The 17,667-nt window shown below is 37.8% G+C and overlaps 1 protein-coding gene across 1 annotated transcript in view; it reads left to right on the top strand.

The window, feature by feature from the left end:
• Positions 1–17,667, top strand: part of SEL1L (SEL1L adaptor subunit of ERAD E3 ubiquitin ligase) — a 37,532-nt gene that overhangs the window by 12,785 nt on the left and 7,080 nt on the right. The window contains exons 6-19 of the mRNA XM_041471920.1: positions 810–972; positions 2,267–2,320; positions 2,402–2,461; positions 3,079–3,160; positions 3,468–3,622; positions 4,355–4,411; positions 5,409–5,477; positions 7,948–8,025; positions 9,176–9,238; positions 10,082–10,169; positions 10,417–10,565; positions 11,142–11,307; positions 12,759–12,833; positions 14,441–14,613. Coding sequence (XP_041327854.1) covers positions 810–972; positions 2,267–2,320; positions 2,402–2,461; positions 3,079–3,160; positions 3,468–3,622; positions 4,355–4,411; positions 5,409–5,477; positions 7,948–8,025; positions 9,176–9,238; positions 10,082–10,169; positions 10,417–10,565; positions 11,142–11,307; positions 12,759–12,833; positions 14,441–14,613 — 1,432 coding nt within the window. The remainder of the gene's footprint in view (positions 1–809; positions 973–2,266; positions 2,321–2,401; positions 2,462–3,078; positions 3,161–3,467; positions 3,623–4,354; positions 4,412–5,408; positions 5,478–7,947; positions 8,026–9,175; positions 9,239–10,081; positions 10,170–10,416; positions 10,566–11,141; positions 11,308–12,758; positions 12,834–14,440; positions 14,614–17,667) is intronic.

The raw sequence follows: 17,667 nt of genomic DNA, 5'->3' as shown, positions 1-17,667 counted from the left end.
GTTAGTTGTCTTGTACACCTTACGCTTTCTTAGAAGGTGTCTGTGAGGATCCAGGTATGCCTCAGTCTGTCCTGAAGAACAAGAACGAGCCTGAGAATAGAAAGAAGGAGAGGTAAACAAAAATCCGGGAGTGCTCTCAAAGGTCCCTGAGGCTAAGCTGAAGCAGGCTTGCTGATACTGTGTAACCATGAGTAAGGTTAGGAGGTTTTTAATTGCTGTGAAAGCAGCTGCAGTGGAATTACTTTGAAGGGCTACCAGTTCTGAGACTGAAATAGAAAGAGGAGTTTCCAGAGGTCCCCCTGTTAGTTAGTATGACTTTTTCAGTACAAAATTGATCATGTATGTAGTTGTCTTGGGCCCAAGGCTTGGTGTTTTCACTGGAGTGGTTTTGTACTCAGATTGTAGCGACTACATAATGTAGCCTTTTTCAGACTGCTTCTCTTTACTGTAATATACGAGACTGTTACTGGTGTGGTTCTACTGGACACCTACTACAGAACTAAAAATTGTTGCTACAAAAATATGATCATTTGACCTTACATTTCTTGTATATCTTAGAGGAGAGGAAATGCATACTGCTTTGCTTACAGAGTAGAGCAAACATTAAAATTCAGCTTGTCCATTAACTAAATACATGTGTTGTTGCTTATGTTGATGATTTGTAGCTGGAACAAATTACGGTAGGTAGATGCATTTTTAGAAAATAAAGGCTAAAACAGAGAAACAAAACCCCTCTCCAGAATCTTCAGGTTTATGAATGGAATTTGCTACATTGCTTCAAGTTGACAAAGAAATTGTTTTCTCTTAAGAGCATATCAGTATCTTCTGAAAGCAGCTGACATGAATCATACCAAGGCCATGGAGAAAGTGTCTTATGCTTTGTTGTTTGGAGATTACCTGAAGCAGAACATCCAGTCATCAAAAGAACTATTTGAAAAACTAACAGAAGAAGGTTCTCCTAAAGGACAAATGGTATGTATATCCTTAGATGTTACACATGCTTCTATAGGTTTATAAATAAAATAAATGTAAGCTATAAATATAGGTTTTTAGATTGTACTTCCTCTAGGGTGCTTTTATAGATGGCACCTGTACCCTCAAAGCAAACACAAACACATCTTCTGTTTGAATTTTAAGGTGTTTAACTACCAGTAATATAGGATGGTGGTGGTTTTTTATTTTTTCCCTGTTATATGACTGACAACCTTGGATGCATATTGACATGTATTTAGTGGATCGGGACTTGCTTTGTCCCTGTGCCTTTGAACACAGAATTATTTATACTTACTGTTACAAAATGTCATAAAATATGGGTGTTATTGATTTTAATGTCTCAGTATCTGCATATACTTATTTTTATTGCTTGTTTTGAAAGTGTCAGCTTCTTAAGGGGCTATTAACTTTCTCTTCACTTTGGCTGCCAAATTTCCAGCTGTTCCCTGTTTAATGTGGAGTACCCATTTACCGTAGAAAGCAGGAACATGTTTTCTCTAGAGACTTTATCTCTCAGTGATAACCTTGACTTTTATTGATCTAAAATTCAATACTGTCTGTATGTGAATATTTGTGTATGCTTTCAGATTGCCTAGAATAGTCTTAGAACACTGTGAAATATAGACGTCTTTGCATACACACTATCTTCTGTGCTACTAGTTTCTATTCTGAGCTATCAGCTGTAACAGGTGTGATAGGTAGAGAATAACTATGTAAATCTTAAGAACAAAAATAACTTCTGAAAGAACCTGAGTTAAATAGCTCAGAGCATTCTGATTGTTTATATTTATAGTCACAGTTGCAAGTAACCAGTGGCGGAACAGATGCAAAACTGAATTCGTAGGATCTGTGAATCAAACAGTACCAGTCTTCTATGCAAGGCTGTGGTTCACAGATGTTTATACTGGTGTCTGCAGCAAACTGAGTACATGGATAACCTCACAGATACTGCTTAGTTTCACTTGAGGGTCTTTAAAATGGGATACTTCCACTATTTAGGACCTTTGGATCTGCACTTGATATTTAGGGAAGTAGTAGTTTGCTTTTGATTCACTCATCTGAATTCTGGTGAAACACTAATTTATGTTAGCATCCTAAGCAACTGAATGATTTTGAAACTTAATACTTTGAAAGGGCAGGGAAGAGCACAGATATAGGCAGCACCAAACTGAAGATAAAGCTTGGCGTAGTCTTTGCAGCTTTGAATCTTTTTGCCTATGTATTCCAGGAGAACTGATCCATGGTTTTTTAAAAGGTGTGTTTTTATTTCTAGGCGCTTGGATTTCTATATGCATCTGGCCTAGGAGTCAATTCTAGTCAAGCTAAGGTAATTTAGTAATTTTAAGTGTGTGGTCTTGTGTTTTCTCATGGGGGCCAATGTTAAATAACCAGTTGTTTTTGTTTTAAGGCCCTGGTGTATTACACTTTTGGAGCTCTAGGAGGAAATCTGATCGCTCATATGATCTTGGTAAGTAAGATTGTTAATAACTTTAAACATGCAAGAGTGTTTTTGTACTCCTACATTTTCAGTGTTAAGATTTCCTTTCATATGAATACCCTGTCCAAATACTACATCATTTTGCATGCATTGGGTGGGCAGTAATATCTTCTCCATTATTCATTTTAAATTCAAGGATGAGTCTGCTCATTTTAAGCTATGTGCTGGTATGAATTTAGATGGACCGTGTCTAAATCTCTTGACTTAAATCAGAATTATCAGACTTAAAATTTTTGTAATCAAATGAGAACTATGAAAGAGATCTTTACAGAAAATGCTGTTTTAATCAGTATTGTGAGATTTAAGACAAAGTGCAATATGTTAATAAAAGGCTTTACATGTTCACCCTTAAGCATCGTTCTACTTATTTGCTTATTCTTGAGTAATATCTGACCTATGCTGGCCATGTTTAACCTTTAATAGTGTCAGTCATTTGTTTTTTATGTAGCTACAGTGGACTCATGGCTTTTGTCCAGCCTATTGTCTCATCAAACCTTGATCAAATAATGTGAAAGAAGTTTGTAACATTGCAAGCAGTGTTTTCTCAAGTAATTGATAGTCCCATATTTATGTCTTTTCCTTTCTAGGGTTACCGGTACTGGGCTGGGATAGGAGTCCTTCAGAGCTGTGAATCTGCTCTCACTCACTACCGACTTGTAGCTAATCACGGTAAAAACTTTTTACTAGGGTAATATTCTTGATTTTCTGTGTACTTCTTCATCATTTCACTAGAAGATACTAAAGTACTTCCAACACTAATAGTATAAATAGAGAATTTCTGCTGTTAAACAAGTTTTGGCTCGGCATTATGATATGCTATTTTTATCTCTATTGAAATGTCTTGGAGGGTATCAAAGTAATTAATTCTCTCTTGAGTAAAAGCTTGAAGCTCTGTAGACGTCTGGTTTTACTAAGTTACGGTGTAACTTTTGTATTGAAAAAACGTGTCTGAAAATTCATCTCATCTGTTTTCCAGTTGCTAGTGACATTTCCTTGACTGGTGGCACAGTGGTTCAACGAATTCGCTTAGCAGATGAAGTAGAAAATCCAGGAATGGCAAGTGGGATGCTAGAAGAAGACTTGATCCAGTATTACCAGTTTTTAGCAGAGAAGGGAGATGTACAAGCACAGGTAAGATTCAGTTCACCTGATGACATTCAGGCATTTTCAAGAATTACAGGAACAGCTTTATGAAATATGGAAAGACATTGGAGCTTTAGTGTTCTTTTCATCTGGAATCAACCTGTTTCCTATTTCCCCTTAGTTTTTATGTGAAGAGACTTGTATTTTAGTGTGTTTAAGGTAGAACTTGGACAGAAAATGCAAATTTTTTTGAAAACAACTTTAGCATCTCAGGAATGACGTCTTGGCTTTCACTAGAAAGCAGCCAAACTATTTCAAGGATAACTTCAGATGTTGTGCAGGAAGGCTAGATAAAAATACTGGCCTTGACAAGGGATTTCAATTTCTCACTGCTCCTGCTCTTGCGGTAGTTCTGCAGACTGGACCTCTTTTACACACAGTCCAGGAGGGGAGGATGCTAACAGAGGCAAATTGTCCCAAGCCACCTTGATCATCCATCACTTAAGACTTAGGTAGGCAGGATTCAAATGAACAGTTGTTAGTTTACATCTAGGACAGTATGTTGCTTCTATGTAGGATAAATTTCCATTTAGGCTAGTGTGGAAAAGTAGGACTGTGCTGTAGTTATTGAATCAAATCTCTGCCTTCAAACTTTGTGGCATCTTTAATTCTGATATTGTCTATCTTTTGCATGTAATTAGCTCACCTGTATCTGTATTGCTAGAAAAAGGAACTCCCAAGGGACAAGTGGCTTGCTTGCAATGTAAAAATTTTTTTTAGGTTGGCCTTGGACAGTTGCACTTGCATGGGGGAAGAGGAGTAGAACAAAATCATCAGGTACCTTTTCTTTATATCTCTTGATGTATATTACGCTAGGCAGAGGGGGAGAAAGTATAACTGAGAAAGTGGTGCAAAAGTGTGTAAGTACCACTGTATGGTATGTAACAATTTCAATAGCCATATTCAATAAAACTTAATATTTATGTGACTAGAAGATGGGACTGATTTTTTAACATAACTAGTTTAAGATTAACCATCTTAAAAATGAGAATGTCAAAAATAAAAACTTCTTATCAAGTAGCACTGGAGTTGGCTGAGCTTTTGTAAAAGTGGTACAATCTTCATGATGCAGTGGGCATGCATTAGTGATGATAGTGTAGATTGTGGTTTGCAAGAATATTTTGCTTCTGTAGACAAAACACTGCAACTTTAAGTACTAAAGATATTAAGTGTACATAGAAAATAGAACTTCTGCAGATGTAAGCCAAGCTAGCTACCTTGCTTATGGAAGTTAAAATAGCTAACCTCATCTTGAAGTATGTATTGAAAAAATGGAGAGCTAAGGGTGTGCAGTCCTGAGGATTATTTAATACAGTAATTATTTAACAGAAATTATTTATTAGTCATCATATTTAAAGTACCTCAAAATGACTACTTCAGCAGGGTTCAGAGATGATAGTGAGCGATCAGAAGGAGTATAACCAATTTCAGTGTAAAAGTAGAATAGGAGTTGGCAAATCTTGCCTATTCTAAATAGGGTTCGATGATACAATAAGAAAGTAAGATTTACCTGTGCATAGTAACAGTTGTACTTTGTTGGTTTTTCCCCTTCTGGTTTTTGGAATACACTAGTTAGAGGGATTGCTGCTTAATATTGCAATTATGTAAGTGAAGAACCCTGTCACGTATATTAAATTAGGTGGGATTGGTAATTTTTATTCCCAGAAGAACCTGGTAACTTGGCAAACAGATCTACCCGCCTCTACTCCATTTGCCAGAAATGTTGCTCAAATCATAGTGATAGTGATTAAAACACTTGTTTTCTTTTCTACAGCGAGCATTTGAATACTTTAATCAAGCAGCTAATGCTGGCAATTCCCACGCTATGGCTTTTCTAGGAAAGGTAAGATATAGACACTGTCAAAAGTAAGAAAACTGCCTTGCAATGAAAAATAGCAAATGTTTCCTTTCTGATATCAGGCAATCTAAAACTTGAATTCTGGAATCTAAGTATCACAGTTTAGCTCCTGTTTTGAATTTTTCTGCAAGATTTAAATGATGTAGTCTGCTATGTCTTGTCTAAGTTTTTCTTTAGGAATTTTTTGAGTTTTTTTTAAATAGTGCTTGAAACTATGGTTTTGGGGCTTTTTAAATCAAATAATTAAGTATTTGAATGTCCTTTTTCTGTGGTAGAATTCAAAACTCTAAATAGGCAACTGTTCTTTTCTACACAATGTGTGGGGAAAAACTAGGCTTCTCAAAACTTCGCCCAGCAGGAAATACTAAGCTGGGAAAGGAAATGGGAAGGAAATTCTTCCCATTTCATCCTGTGTAGAGAATTGAGGCATCTGAGTTACAATTGCCAATAGGTCTGTACTTACTTTGCAGTAAAGCTTGAATGCATCTGCCGGGTGGGCCATTGTTTCAGTTATCACAGAATTAAGGTTTTTTTGTCTAGGGGCAGATCTTACCTGACCCATCTGGTTGCCTTCTGTGATGGAGTGAAGACAGTGGTCAGCAAGGGAAGAATGTCTGATATCAGCTATTAGATTTCTGTACGGCCTTCGGCATGGTCCCTACAACATCCTTGTCTTCAAATTGGAGAGACAATGGATTGGAAGGGTGGAATATTTGGGGGATAAGGAATTGGCTGGATGGATATAGCCAGAGAGTTGTGATTAATGGCTCTATGTCCAGGTGGAGGCCGGTGAGAAGGAAGTTCCCTCAGGGCTCTGTCTTGAGACTGGTGCCCTCTAATATCTTTACCAGTGGCACACACAGTGAGGTCGAGCACAGCCTCCGCTGTTTGCAGGTGACACCAAGCTGAGCAGTGCAGTGACACAACAGAAGGATGTGAGGCCACCCAAAGGGACCTGGACAAACCTGAGTTGTGGATCCGTGAGAACCTCATGAAGCTCAATAAGTGCAAATGGGAGGGCTGCACCTGTACAAATATGGGTGCAGACTAGGAGATGAACTCATTGAGAGCAGCCTTATGAAGAAGGACTTGAGGGATCTCATGGGTGAAAAGCTGGACATGCAGTGTGCACTTGCAGCCCAAAAGGCAAATAGCATCCCAGCTTGCATCAAAAGAGGAGTGGCCAACAGGTTGAGGGAAGCAATTCTCCCCCTCTACTCTGCCCTCGTGAGACCCCGCCTGGAGTACTTGTCCAGGTGTGCAGTCCTCAGCACAGGAAAGACATGGACCTATTGGAGTGAATACAGATGATCAAGATGATCATAGGGATGGAACACTTTTCCAATGCAGACAGGCTGAGACAGCTGAGGGTTTTCAGCCTGGAGAAGAGATGGCTCCAGAGAGACCTCACTGTAACCTTCCAATACCTAAAAGGATCTTACAAAAAAGAGGGAGAGCAACAGTTTGCACAACAGGTAGTGATAGGACAAGGGCGAATAGTTTTAAACTAAATGAGGAGAGATTTAGGTTAAATGTTAGGCCAAAGTTCTTTATTAGGAGGGTGGTCGGGCAGTGGAACAGGTTTCCCAGAAAAGTTGTGGGTGTCCCATCCCTGGAAGTGTTCAAGGCCAGGCTGGTTTGGGCCCTCAGCAACCTGGTCTGCTAGCATCTCTGCTCATGGCTTGGTAGTTGGATCTAGATGATCTTTAACCCAATCTGATTTTTAATTTAAAACATGATCTGCAGGCTGCTGGCAGTGATTATAATGCATTACTGCTTAGAAAGGTATTTAGGTCACTTGTCTGAGATCTGGGTTGCAGACTACTTTCAGCCTGTGAGGAGCTAAATCCCTTATTACTCCATTTGAGTACCTTCTAAGGTTAGCCTACAATAAGCACCAGCTCTAGGTCATCTTTTTCAGGCTGTCATCGTAGTAGAGAATTCAAAATAAATGTCCTTAAAGCCTAAAAAAAAAGGCATAATATGCTGTTCAAGGCACCTGACAGAAGAAATTGCAGTTCCTGCTTTCTTTATTGGTTGTTTTGTCACTAATTATTGTTGAAGTGAACTGTGTTTATTTACCAATTTTTGCTTTGTTTTTGCAAAGTATTTTGACTGCTAATACAGTTTGATTTCCACTGGTCTTAAGAATTTTGCCTGATTGCATGTTTTTCACTGCACGTTGGTAGAAATTAAAAATGAAGGGTATTGTCCTGGAAAAAAAATAATTTTTTGGGCAGTTCGTTTTCCATTAGAAAGTTAAACCCTCTGAGTTTTACAGCAGAGAGATGTATTTTCTGCTTCTGGACAAGTTTTAATGATTATTCAGTAATGAGATAATCAGAATAATCTAAGTACTGTAACTCCCTCTCAATATGTAAAGTGAATCTGCTTCATGGTCTTCGTGCTGAACTGACTGCTTTGGCTGTTCTTCAATAATGGCTTTCCCTTTCAGATGTATTCAGAAGGAAGTGATGTTGTACCTCAGAGCAATGAAACAGCCCTTCAGTATTTCAAGAAAGCTGCTGATATGGTATGATTACCTGTAAGGTGGAACTACAGCATGTGCACTAAGTTGATAAGCTCTGAAATGCTGCAAATGCTTCATGTGCTCTTCCATGTGCAGATGCCTATTCCCAGTTTATGTCCCAGATTAAGTAGCCCATAATCTTGCTTGCCTAAGATGTCAAAAACTGCTCTGGCCATGGTGCTTTATAAAGCTCTGTGCAGCATAAGGAGTCTAGCTCTCATGATAGAGTCTAACTCTATTTCATTATTATGAAATACTGTCCACCTAAATAGTCTGCAGTTCTGTGAAGTGCTAGTGTTTGTTAATTTGAAGTTGTCATGTCACAGGAATTCACAGTGCTTCTGTTATGTGAATATATAATAGTTTTATACCTCTCATCTCATTGGACTGTTTACTCTTTGGGATGATGTTTTTTGATCATGTTAATCCCTTGTATCTGTCTTTGATCTATCCCTTATGGTAGTGTTTGTACAGTTAAAGTGTGAGTAGTCCTCCAGGAAGGGTGTTCAGCATGTGAAATACAGTAGATTAAGTTCTGAAGGAACTGTTTTAAGAAACTGCTTTCACGGTTCTTATATTCGACAATCTGAATGCTGTTCCACATCTCTGTGCTAAAGTGAGGATCTTCAATGCACTCACTCTGCATTGACTGCAGCTTCTGATGAGTCCTATTGCCTGTCTTGGCACTGAAGTAGTGCCGTAGTGCCTGGTTTTGCAGCGGCAGTGGTTAGTAATGAAGCCTACAGGACAGCCACCATTTCACCCTTAACACAGGTTCTTAGAGTTCCTGGAGTTGTTTTGGGAACTTCTATGGCACCCAAAACATTTTGAAGTTGGAAAAACTAAAGATAAGTAAACTATTAATGCCTCATATTTCTAGGGTTATGGGTTCTACCTCTTGTATGACACTGTAGAAGTGCACAGTTGACTTTCATAAATAGTACTGAAAGTTTTTTTCCCTGTTCATCAGCTGTGTAGTTACTGAATGAAAGTTACTGTAAATGCTGTTACCTCCCTAAAGAAGTATTACTAGGAGCATAAAATGAATCTGTCTTGAGTACTATATGTTTTCATGATTAAACACATACCAGATTTGAAAGATACAGGTGTAGGTTTTGCCTTTCTTTGCAGAAGTGTTTTTCTGTGTTTTCAGGGTAATCCAGTTGGACAGAGTGGATTAGGAATGGCTTACCTCTACGGAAGAGGTGTTCCAGTGGTAAGCTTTTGACAGTCGTCTTTCTAATCATAGGTGATTGTGTGACTTTTTGTTGTCAACAGATTTATTTTTTTTTCCTGGAGGAAAGTACTGTGGAAAGCTTAATTGTGAAGATTTCTGTTACACTGAAAATTCCTTAAGGAAATCTTAAAAATGAGAGTCAAAAATAAAAAGTTTTTATCAAGTAGTACTGGAGCTGGCTGTAAAAAATGCTGTGTAAAAAAGCACTTTGAAATTAGCAGCTATAAAAGAAACATCCTGATTTTGCTCTCAGAAGTTTGAAAATGTTGCTTAAACTATTAGAAATGCACAGAAGTGTGCATTTTAACAGGAGATTTGAGCTTGTCTATAATTTTCTTGTGAAATAAAACAAATCCTTACTGCGCCCATTTTGTGACTCTCGCGGGAGTAGAGGAACACTGAAACTTTTAATTAGTTCATTTGCTTTATTGCTTTTCCCACAGGAAGATTTCTTGTCAAATGTTTTATATTTGGCTATGCAAACAGGTACTCAAAATTTGAATTAGCCCAAAGTTGAGGAAATAAGTAAGTGTTCCAGAAACAGAACAGAGCTTCCATTCTGTTAAGCATAACTGTTCATAACAATGCTGTATGTGGATGCCAGCTTTGAGATAGCTGCAGAGTTACAACAGGATAAATATCATTGTAGTCTACTTCGTTTTTTGCTTCCAGATTTTGAACAGGGGAATATTTTCACTGGAAAATCTTGCTGTAATTTTTCTGTAAAACAGATCTGTCCTTTCACATGTGCACATGCATATTTTTTCTCTTAAACTTTGGTGTATTGCAAGGCTCTAATGACTGGACCAAATCTTCCTGCAGAACTATGAGCTAGCGCTGAAGTATTTCCAGAAGGCTGCAGAGCAGGGATGGGTTGATGGACAGCTTCAACTAGGTTCCATGTATTACAGTAAGTGGCATCAAAACCGTTTGCAGGTCTAAGCGCCTGCCCTTTCAGTCACTGCTCACTAGGTGGCATTAGAGGTGTGCATACACTGCATGTAGAACGGGCTTACTACATCGAACTTGTATTTCATTCTGTTTTCTCCTGACTTTTTCTCAAAGTTTTTCTAGAGTAATTTTAAAGAGTAAGAGGTGTTTCATACAATGCTGGTTTTCGATAGGAATGAATAGCAATGATTTAATCTTTCTTTTAGATGGCATTGGAGTCAAGAAGGACTATAAACAAGCTTTGAAGTATTTTAACTTGGCCTCCCAGGGTGGCCACATTCTCGCTTTTTATAATCTGGCTCAGATGCATGCTACTGGCACTGGAGTGATGCGGTCCTGTCATACTGCTGTTGAGGTAAGGTCACCTGTTCATCAAGATCACTAAAACTGACTTGCAAGAGATTGGCTATAACCATATCAGCCTATGTAGGACATTTCCAGCAGTGACTGCAGAGTCAAGGCTGTCAAAAAGGGAAGTGATATATTAGCAAACTTGTTTGTATTTCATGAGAAAAATCTTTGGCGTTTTTGTTATGTCAAGTTTGTATTTCCTTTATTAACTTCGAAGAAAATCAAAAGAATGTAATGCAAAGCAAGCAACAGTAACTTATAAGTACTAAATTCTTCTTTTATACTTGGATTTAAGTGTAACAAAACCAAGATACTAAATAATTCTGAGTAAGCATCTGAATCTTACAAGTTACTGTCTTTACTTACTAAGAATCTTACAAGTTGCTAAGCATCTATCTGCTTAGCAATTTGTATCTTAAAGTAAGCCTGTCTTGAACAGTGGAGTTTACTTGTCATGTTTTCATGTGAAATACAAATATTTTGAACAGGCATCAGAATGTTACAGTGATACTTTTTGCAAAACCTAAATTTTTGAAGTTCCTGACAGCCAGTGTCCTCCCCCTTCCTTTTTCCTCTGCAGTTGTTTAAGAATGTTTGTGAACGGGGGCGTTGGTCTGAAAGACTGATGACTGCCTACAACAGCTATAAAGATGGTGATTCAAATTCTGCTGTGGTTCAGTATCTTCTTCTGGCAGAACAAGGCTATGAAGTCGCACAAAGCAATGCTGCTTTCATACTTGATCAGAGTAAGAACCTGAATATATACTGAAAAGGGTTTTCCTGGAGGTGTCATGTTAGAACTTTAATGAAGCTCTTGTCCTCTTTCCTGCTTTTCACACTGAAAAGCAATCAGTTTTTATTTTTGCTTCTAAGGATGACTTTATAGGCTAGAAGTTAAAATACATTTAATTTCTGACTTAGGGATTGTAAAATGGCATAACCAGAGAGTCTTTAGAAAATTGCACAGTGCTAAAAATTCACTGGATTTCCAGAGCGCAATTGTAAAAGTAGGGATTGCATTAGGCTTACTTTTGACCTGTACTATGCATATAAGTCTCAGTGTCCTTTGTTCTTTCTCTTGTAATGCATTTACTCAGCATCTTCTTCTTTGTGTGACTTTACTGATGCTACTCTTGAAGCAGGGGTAAGGAATTGGGCAGCTGATTCTCTTAGATTTGAAAAAAAACTTGTCCCATGTGTCTTACTAGAACTAGATGGCTTGAAATTTGATTTATTAGAGTTTGAAGTCATTGGGAGACAATGGAAGTACAATGGTAAATCTTGCTACAAACTGCAAAACCCAGTATTTTAAACTTTCTCGATACCAAATCTAGGTCTCACTGCCAACTTTATATCTTAGTATTGAAAGCACCTCTTGGTGGCTGATGGGCGAATCTAACATCTTCATTTCCAGTTAATGTTTTTTAAAGGTGTCTTAGTGAATCATCTTTAGAAAAGGTACAGTAATGACAGTCTTGGCTGGATATGCATGCTTGCAAAGAAGCAGCATTTTTCCCTGAGTTAAAACTGATTATCTTTACTCAGATATATCTGCACCTCAACTGGAGATTGATTTAAAATTACTTCATATGTTTTATATAAAATCTTTGTGTCAGGTGTGGGACAGTATAGCTGAAACCATAATTACACTAGGAGCTCAAGTTACAAATCCTTTGAATTGTTCATGAACCTTCAAATTGTGACATGAACAGCTTCTGAAGTAGCCGAAGCACTGCCATGTAAGAGACTGCAGTCTGGCTGGTTAAGGAGTTTAAGCCTTTGTTTTACCTGACTAGTCCTGGGTTTCAGATGGCCAAAACTGTAACAGATTGTGTTTCAAGCTTTTATTTGTCAAAGTCCAAATTATATGCTCTTAAGACTTGCATTTTCTGTCATTCCTCAAGTATGCATCAGAATCTCCTACAGCTGGAATGGGAGAGATGCTTGGTAAGCCATAGTTCAGGGTGAAATTATATAGTTTGTTCCTAGCTCTCTTATGTGGGCAGATAAATAGAAAGGCTGTATAAATGAAAGGGGTTTTTATAAGTTTCAGATGAGTTGAATCTTGCTTGTTCTATAACACAGACTGCTTCAAGTTTTTAACATATTTCAGCAGACTGAAGATAAGCAGGGGTTTTATTGTGGTCATGTGTGCATATACCATGGTTCTATTTAACTGGATTATTTTCTTCTTTAGAAGAAGCTAGCATAGTAGGAGAAAATGAAACCTATCCTCGAGCTTTGCTTCACTGGAATAGAGCAGCTTCTCAAGGTATGTCTGTACCTCACAATTCCAGTCTGTTCCTTTTAATGTTGAGGAATACATTCAGTATAGGTTTGCAGCTGCAGTGTGAGCTGCAGGTTGAGCTCTAGGTCAACTCCAGGGAGGAGCCCAAGGCAAGGAGCCATGAACTGTCAACCTTTTCCGTAACAAGGGGCCCAGGGACCTGTGGCCCAGCCAGGTGACAAGACACAAGGCAGGAGCCAAGGACCCCAGACTTAAGTATGAACAGACTGTGAGGGTATAAAAGCCCAGGGATTCTTTTGTTTGGGATTCCTCCTCAGAAATCCAGCTTCAAGCTGTTTTTGTGTTACTGTGCCATTATTAAATTGTTTAAAAGATTCAGGCATCTGAGACTCTGCTCTTTGAAACCCAGGGTCAAACTAGTAAAGAAAGCTTGTCTGACTGCATGAGAGTGGCACAAGTAGGGGGTCAAGTGCCCATCAGCCCTTGCAGCCACACACTGCCAAGGGGGAAGGAGCTTCAGTCCCTGCAGTAACTCTGTAGTGGTGGGAGTGTGATGGCCAGAGTGCCTCCCAAATGGTCAGACAGGAAGGTTTCCTTAACATTTGGTAGAGCCATTAATGTCCGATTTCATCTGTTTTGTTATGAAACATATAAAGAGGGAAAGTTTACCTCCTCCTGTTAACAGAATTGTGTTCCAGGTGGGGTAGTTTGTGTTCTTTGGTCTGTTGTTAGCTATAGTGTCATTACATTATCTCTGCAGGTGTGAGCCTTTCTGTGATTCTAAAGACTAAAAGGACTAAAATACAAATGTACTTTGTGTTTCTTTTGCTATTCAATATGGAATTGTGGAGCACTGTTAAACAACATTAGCAATGTTTACACTGACTTTTAGGAAAGTATATCTGCTTGGAAAAATAAATCCAAAATTCTTCAGAGTAATTTATTGCTTTTCGTCATTTATTAAGATATGCAATTTCCTATTCAAAGTAAGCAGTGATGAAGAATGCACCCTTGATGTCCAAACAACACAAATTTAAACTCTGGTGCTTGTTTGCCTACCCTAAAATAACTAAAAGTGAACTTAATGATGAAATATCTTGAGGTATCTGACTTCCAGAGGCATGCATGTACACTGATACCTGTCTACTAGTTTTTAACTTTAGAGCAAGACTACCATGCAAATTCAGACTTTCAAGACTTTTAGTTGAAAATTAAGAAGTTGAGATGATGACATGAATGATGAGACACTATTTTTCAAGTTTCCAGTGTTACTGCTTTTTAAAAAAAGTTGAATCCTTTAAAGGTTATATAGCAAATTAAAAGTTTTTCTGTAATAAGGGACTGATCATGAACATGTTACAGGTTTTCAGCTGATACCACTGTATAGCAATAAAAATGTTGGTAGGATTACTAGGAAGAGGTCTTACCTGCAGATAGAAATTGGCTGTGTTTTGGTTAGCTTAACCAAATGTGAAAAATAAAAGTGGTTTATGTGAGGGGGTGGTGAAAGATAAACAGTTTGTACAAACTGTGAAAAGTAATGCTAACGCTCCTACTGCATCTTCATAGGAAACCAAAAGGGTTTTTTTGCTTAGCTATTTTATCCTTTTTTGTTGTTTTTTGATTTTTAGGATACACTGTTGCAAGAATTAAGCTTGGAGATTACCATTTTTATGGGTTTGGTACTGATGTTGACTACGAAACTGCATTTATTCATTATCGACTGGCATCAGAACAGCAGCACAGTGCTCAGGCAATGTTTAATCTGGGCTACATGCATGAGAAGGGACTGGGCATCAAGCAGGTGAGTGAGCTGTACACTGAGTCTGCTTTGTTTGAGTACATTTGCTAGTATTCAGTTAAGTTTACAACTACTGGAATTAGCATGTCTCCCCATACATTCACCAATAGGCAATGGACAAGTATATTGACTTCACACTTAACTGTGTGAAGTAATGATGCATAGATGGGGAAGGAACATTTGCCCAGAACTGTGATTATTGGCAAAAAGAGTGCCATATGCTTCAGTAGTGTTTTCAAGACTTTGAAGCGTAGTGAAATGAATGCAAATCAACTCCAGGCTCATGGTATTTTAGTACAGGATTATTCTTGTCCTCTGAAACACTGGTTAAATTGTTTCCTGTATCATGACATTTTGGAAAAAAGGTAACAAAGCATAACCACGACCAAATCAGCTGTGGTTTTTCAAGTTAGGCAAACTACATAACCTAAAGAAGAGAGTATAGGTTCCTGGTTCTCCTAGGAAGCCTGTGGTGTTTTGCTGTCCATGAATTCATTCTTATGGCATCCAGAGCAACATATTTCTGCATGTGTCAAAATAATGAAACTGGCAATTGCATACTAATTTTGAGCAGCCTACCTTAGCGTAATGAATGGATTTAATAATAACTTCATTTTCTCTATTTTTAGCGAGCTTCATCTTTTTTTTTGTCTACATATGCACCTTTTAATTATTCTGTTGGTCTATTAAAAGACCAATTTTTGCTTCTTTACAAAATATGAGAACAATGAAGAGCAAGTCATAAGTCATTATTGTTACTTTGGCAGCATCAGGCAGTCAGCATTTGAAAAATGCTTAGTGACCTAGATGTAGAAGTGACAATAAGTACACAAACTGCATTTTTTCTGAAGTTTAATTTCAAATGTTACTTTAGGATGGTTTTTCCTTTGTAACTGAGCCCTCAAAAGTAGTTGTCTTCTGAAAATAAGTCTGCAGCTAAAAGCAATAGTTCTAAAGTTGGAGATTTTCTTAAGAAAAAAAAAATTTTCAGGCATGGACCTTTTTATTTTGCTTCTGTCTTGAATACAACACAATATAGATCAAATAATAAAAAGTTTGAAAAGGTTGTTTTATCATGTTCACCATGATAAAAAAAAAAAAAAATTATTCCTAATGCCATCATTTGCACAGAGTATACTCCAGCCTGAAGCAGGATGGCTACACACAGCGAGCCAAAATGAGTGCATAGAGGCTCATGATGAGCATATGTAGACTTGCTTTATGCAGATGAATAATACTTTCTCTCCTTCAGATCCACCACAGAATGAAATGTTAAATTGCAAGGGAAATAGAGATAGTTTATATAGATAGAGGAAAGGCGTACTGAGAACGTCTAAGCAAGGAAATTGCATGTATAAAACCAGTCTTAGTAATTCTGAATATGTAATGTCTTTGCTTTTTGTGTTCTAAAATATTACAGCTGTAAGATGAGAAGATGGATATTTAGGACTGATTTAGATAAGGTTAGGGGCTGGGCCAGGATATTCTAAAAAAGGCTAAGACTGAGTTTTGCATGAAACAGAATATTTGGCTTTCCTTTCACAGAATTGCTGCATTTTGAGCACCTGTGAAAATGACTGATAGTCATATTTCCTGATGTAATAGGATGTCTACTGCTGAAGTCTGCTCTTCCACTAGAGGCCTCTGGATGGGACATATAAACTGTAGTAGCACTGTAGTATGTAAGAAAATTGGAGAGTTAGTGTTTTGAAGAAAGGGGCATGTACTTTAAATCTCTCTGCGCCTAGACCCATGTCATTAAAATTGCAAACACTCCAGAGCTAGGGAGAATGTTCCAATAAGGTGGCCTGCACAACTTCAATTCAGATCACTGTTCATTTTGGATAAATGTGGTGTTTCCTAATGTGGGGATTTTTTTTCCCCACCAAACAGCTTTTGCTGTATTCTCACTTTAATTATTGAATAAAGAGTATTTTTCTTATATACAGAATTTTATGCTACACTTCCTGTACCAGAATGGTTTTCAAATTCAGACCAGGTCAATGCCAAGTACTAAGCCTTTTCAGAAATCTCACACATATACAGTTAGACTCTTCATAGACTTAATGCTGTCAATCCCTGGGGCTACATTTCAGAATGAAGATTGTTTCCACAAACCACTCAAAATTAAGAACGAGTTAATTTTATTGCAGTATCATAAGATTTGGTGTGGTATTTCAGTGCTACTTGTGTGTCATAGCTCAGATTCCTATGGTTTGCACTTTTCTGTCAAGTAAGAGTAAAGTAGGCATAAGCAGAATGAAGTGCTTGGTAATTAGAAATGAAAATAAGCCATTATTTAGGATCTCCTTTTACACCAACACTAGCACAGTGCAAAGGAGGTAAGGAAGCTCTTTTAAATAGTTACACAAAAGATAAACTTTCCAGCCTCAATGAGTATTAAGAGTTGTTTTATTCAATTAAAATACTAAAATGTGTGCTACTGCATCTCATTCATTTAATATTTCAATTTTCATACTGTTATTTCCACAAGTGTTATGGAACTAAGCTTTGCTGTATCAATGAGCAGAAAACCTTTATGGTATTTCACCATCAGGAAATTATCAAAGGAGCATGTGGAATGAAGTCCTGGAGATTCCTCTTATTTTAAGTGTCCAATTTGGAACTCTTTCAAAGACTTACACAAGCCTGTTCTTCACATCATTGGGTGAACATAGCCAGTTTGTATCCAGATATCCTCCTAACACTGCACAGTATGTATCTGAAGCAGAGCCTAAAAAACACTGAACAAACAAGGAAAGTTAAACTATTCAGTACACGTACCCTCAGTTCTTAGAGTTACCACCTTGTTTCAGTTGCCACCAAAGACAGCACTAATTTAAGCTCTTCCTTAAATTGCTCTCTGTGCTTGTACTTCTGGCAGGCTGCTCTCACTAAAGCCAGTTATGTGCATTTTGGACAAGTAGTAAAATCTAATTTGTGTATATATGCAGAAATAGTTAGAAGCTGCACTGTGCAGCAGGCATACTGTAGTGTAACTGAAAGGAAATGCTGCTTGGGTTTTCTTACTATTTTGTGTTTCTTGTGGTGTTCGAG

The sequence above is a fragment of the Pyrgilauda ruficollis genome, unplaced genomic scaffold, assembly GCF_017590135.1.
Source record: "Pyrgilauda ruficollis isolate IOZ18807 unplaced genomic scaffold, ASM1759013v1 scaffold28, whole genome shotgun sequence".
In the NCBI taxonomy this organism is placed as follows: Eukaryota; Metazoa; Chordata; class Aves; order Passeriformes; family Passeridae; genus Pyrgilauda; species Pyrgilauda ruficollis.
This window is presented reverse-complemented; position numbering and strand designations above follow the sequence as displayed.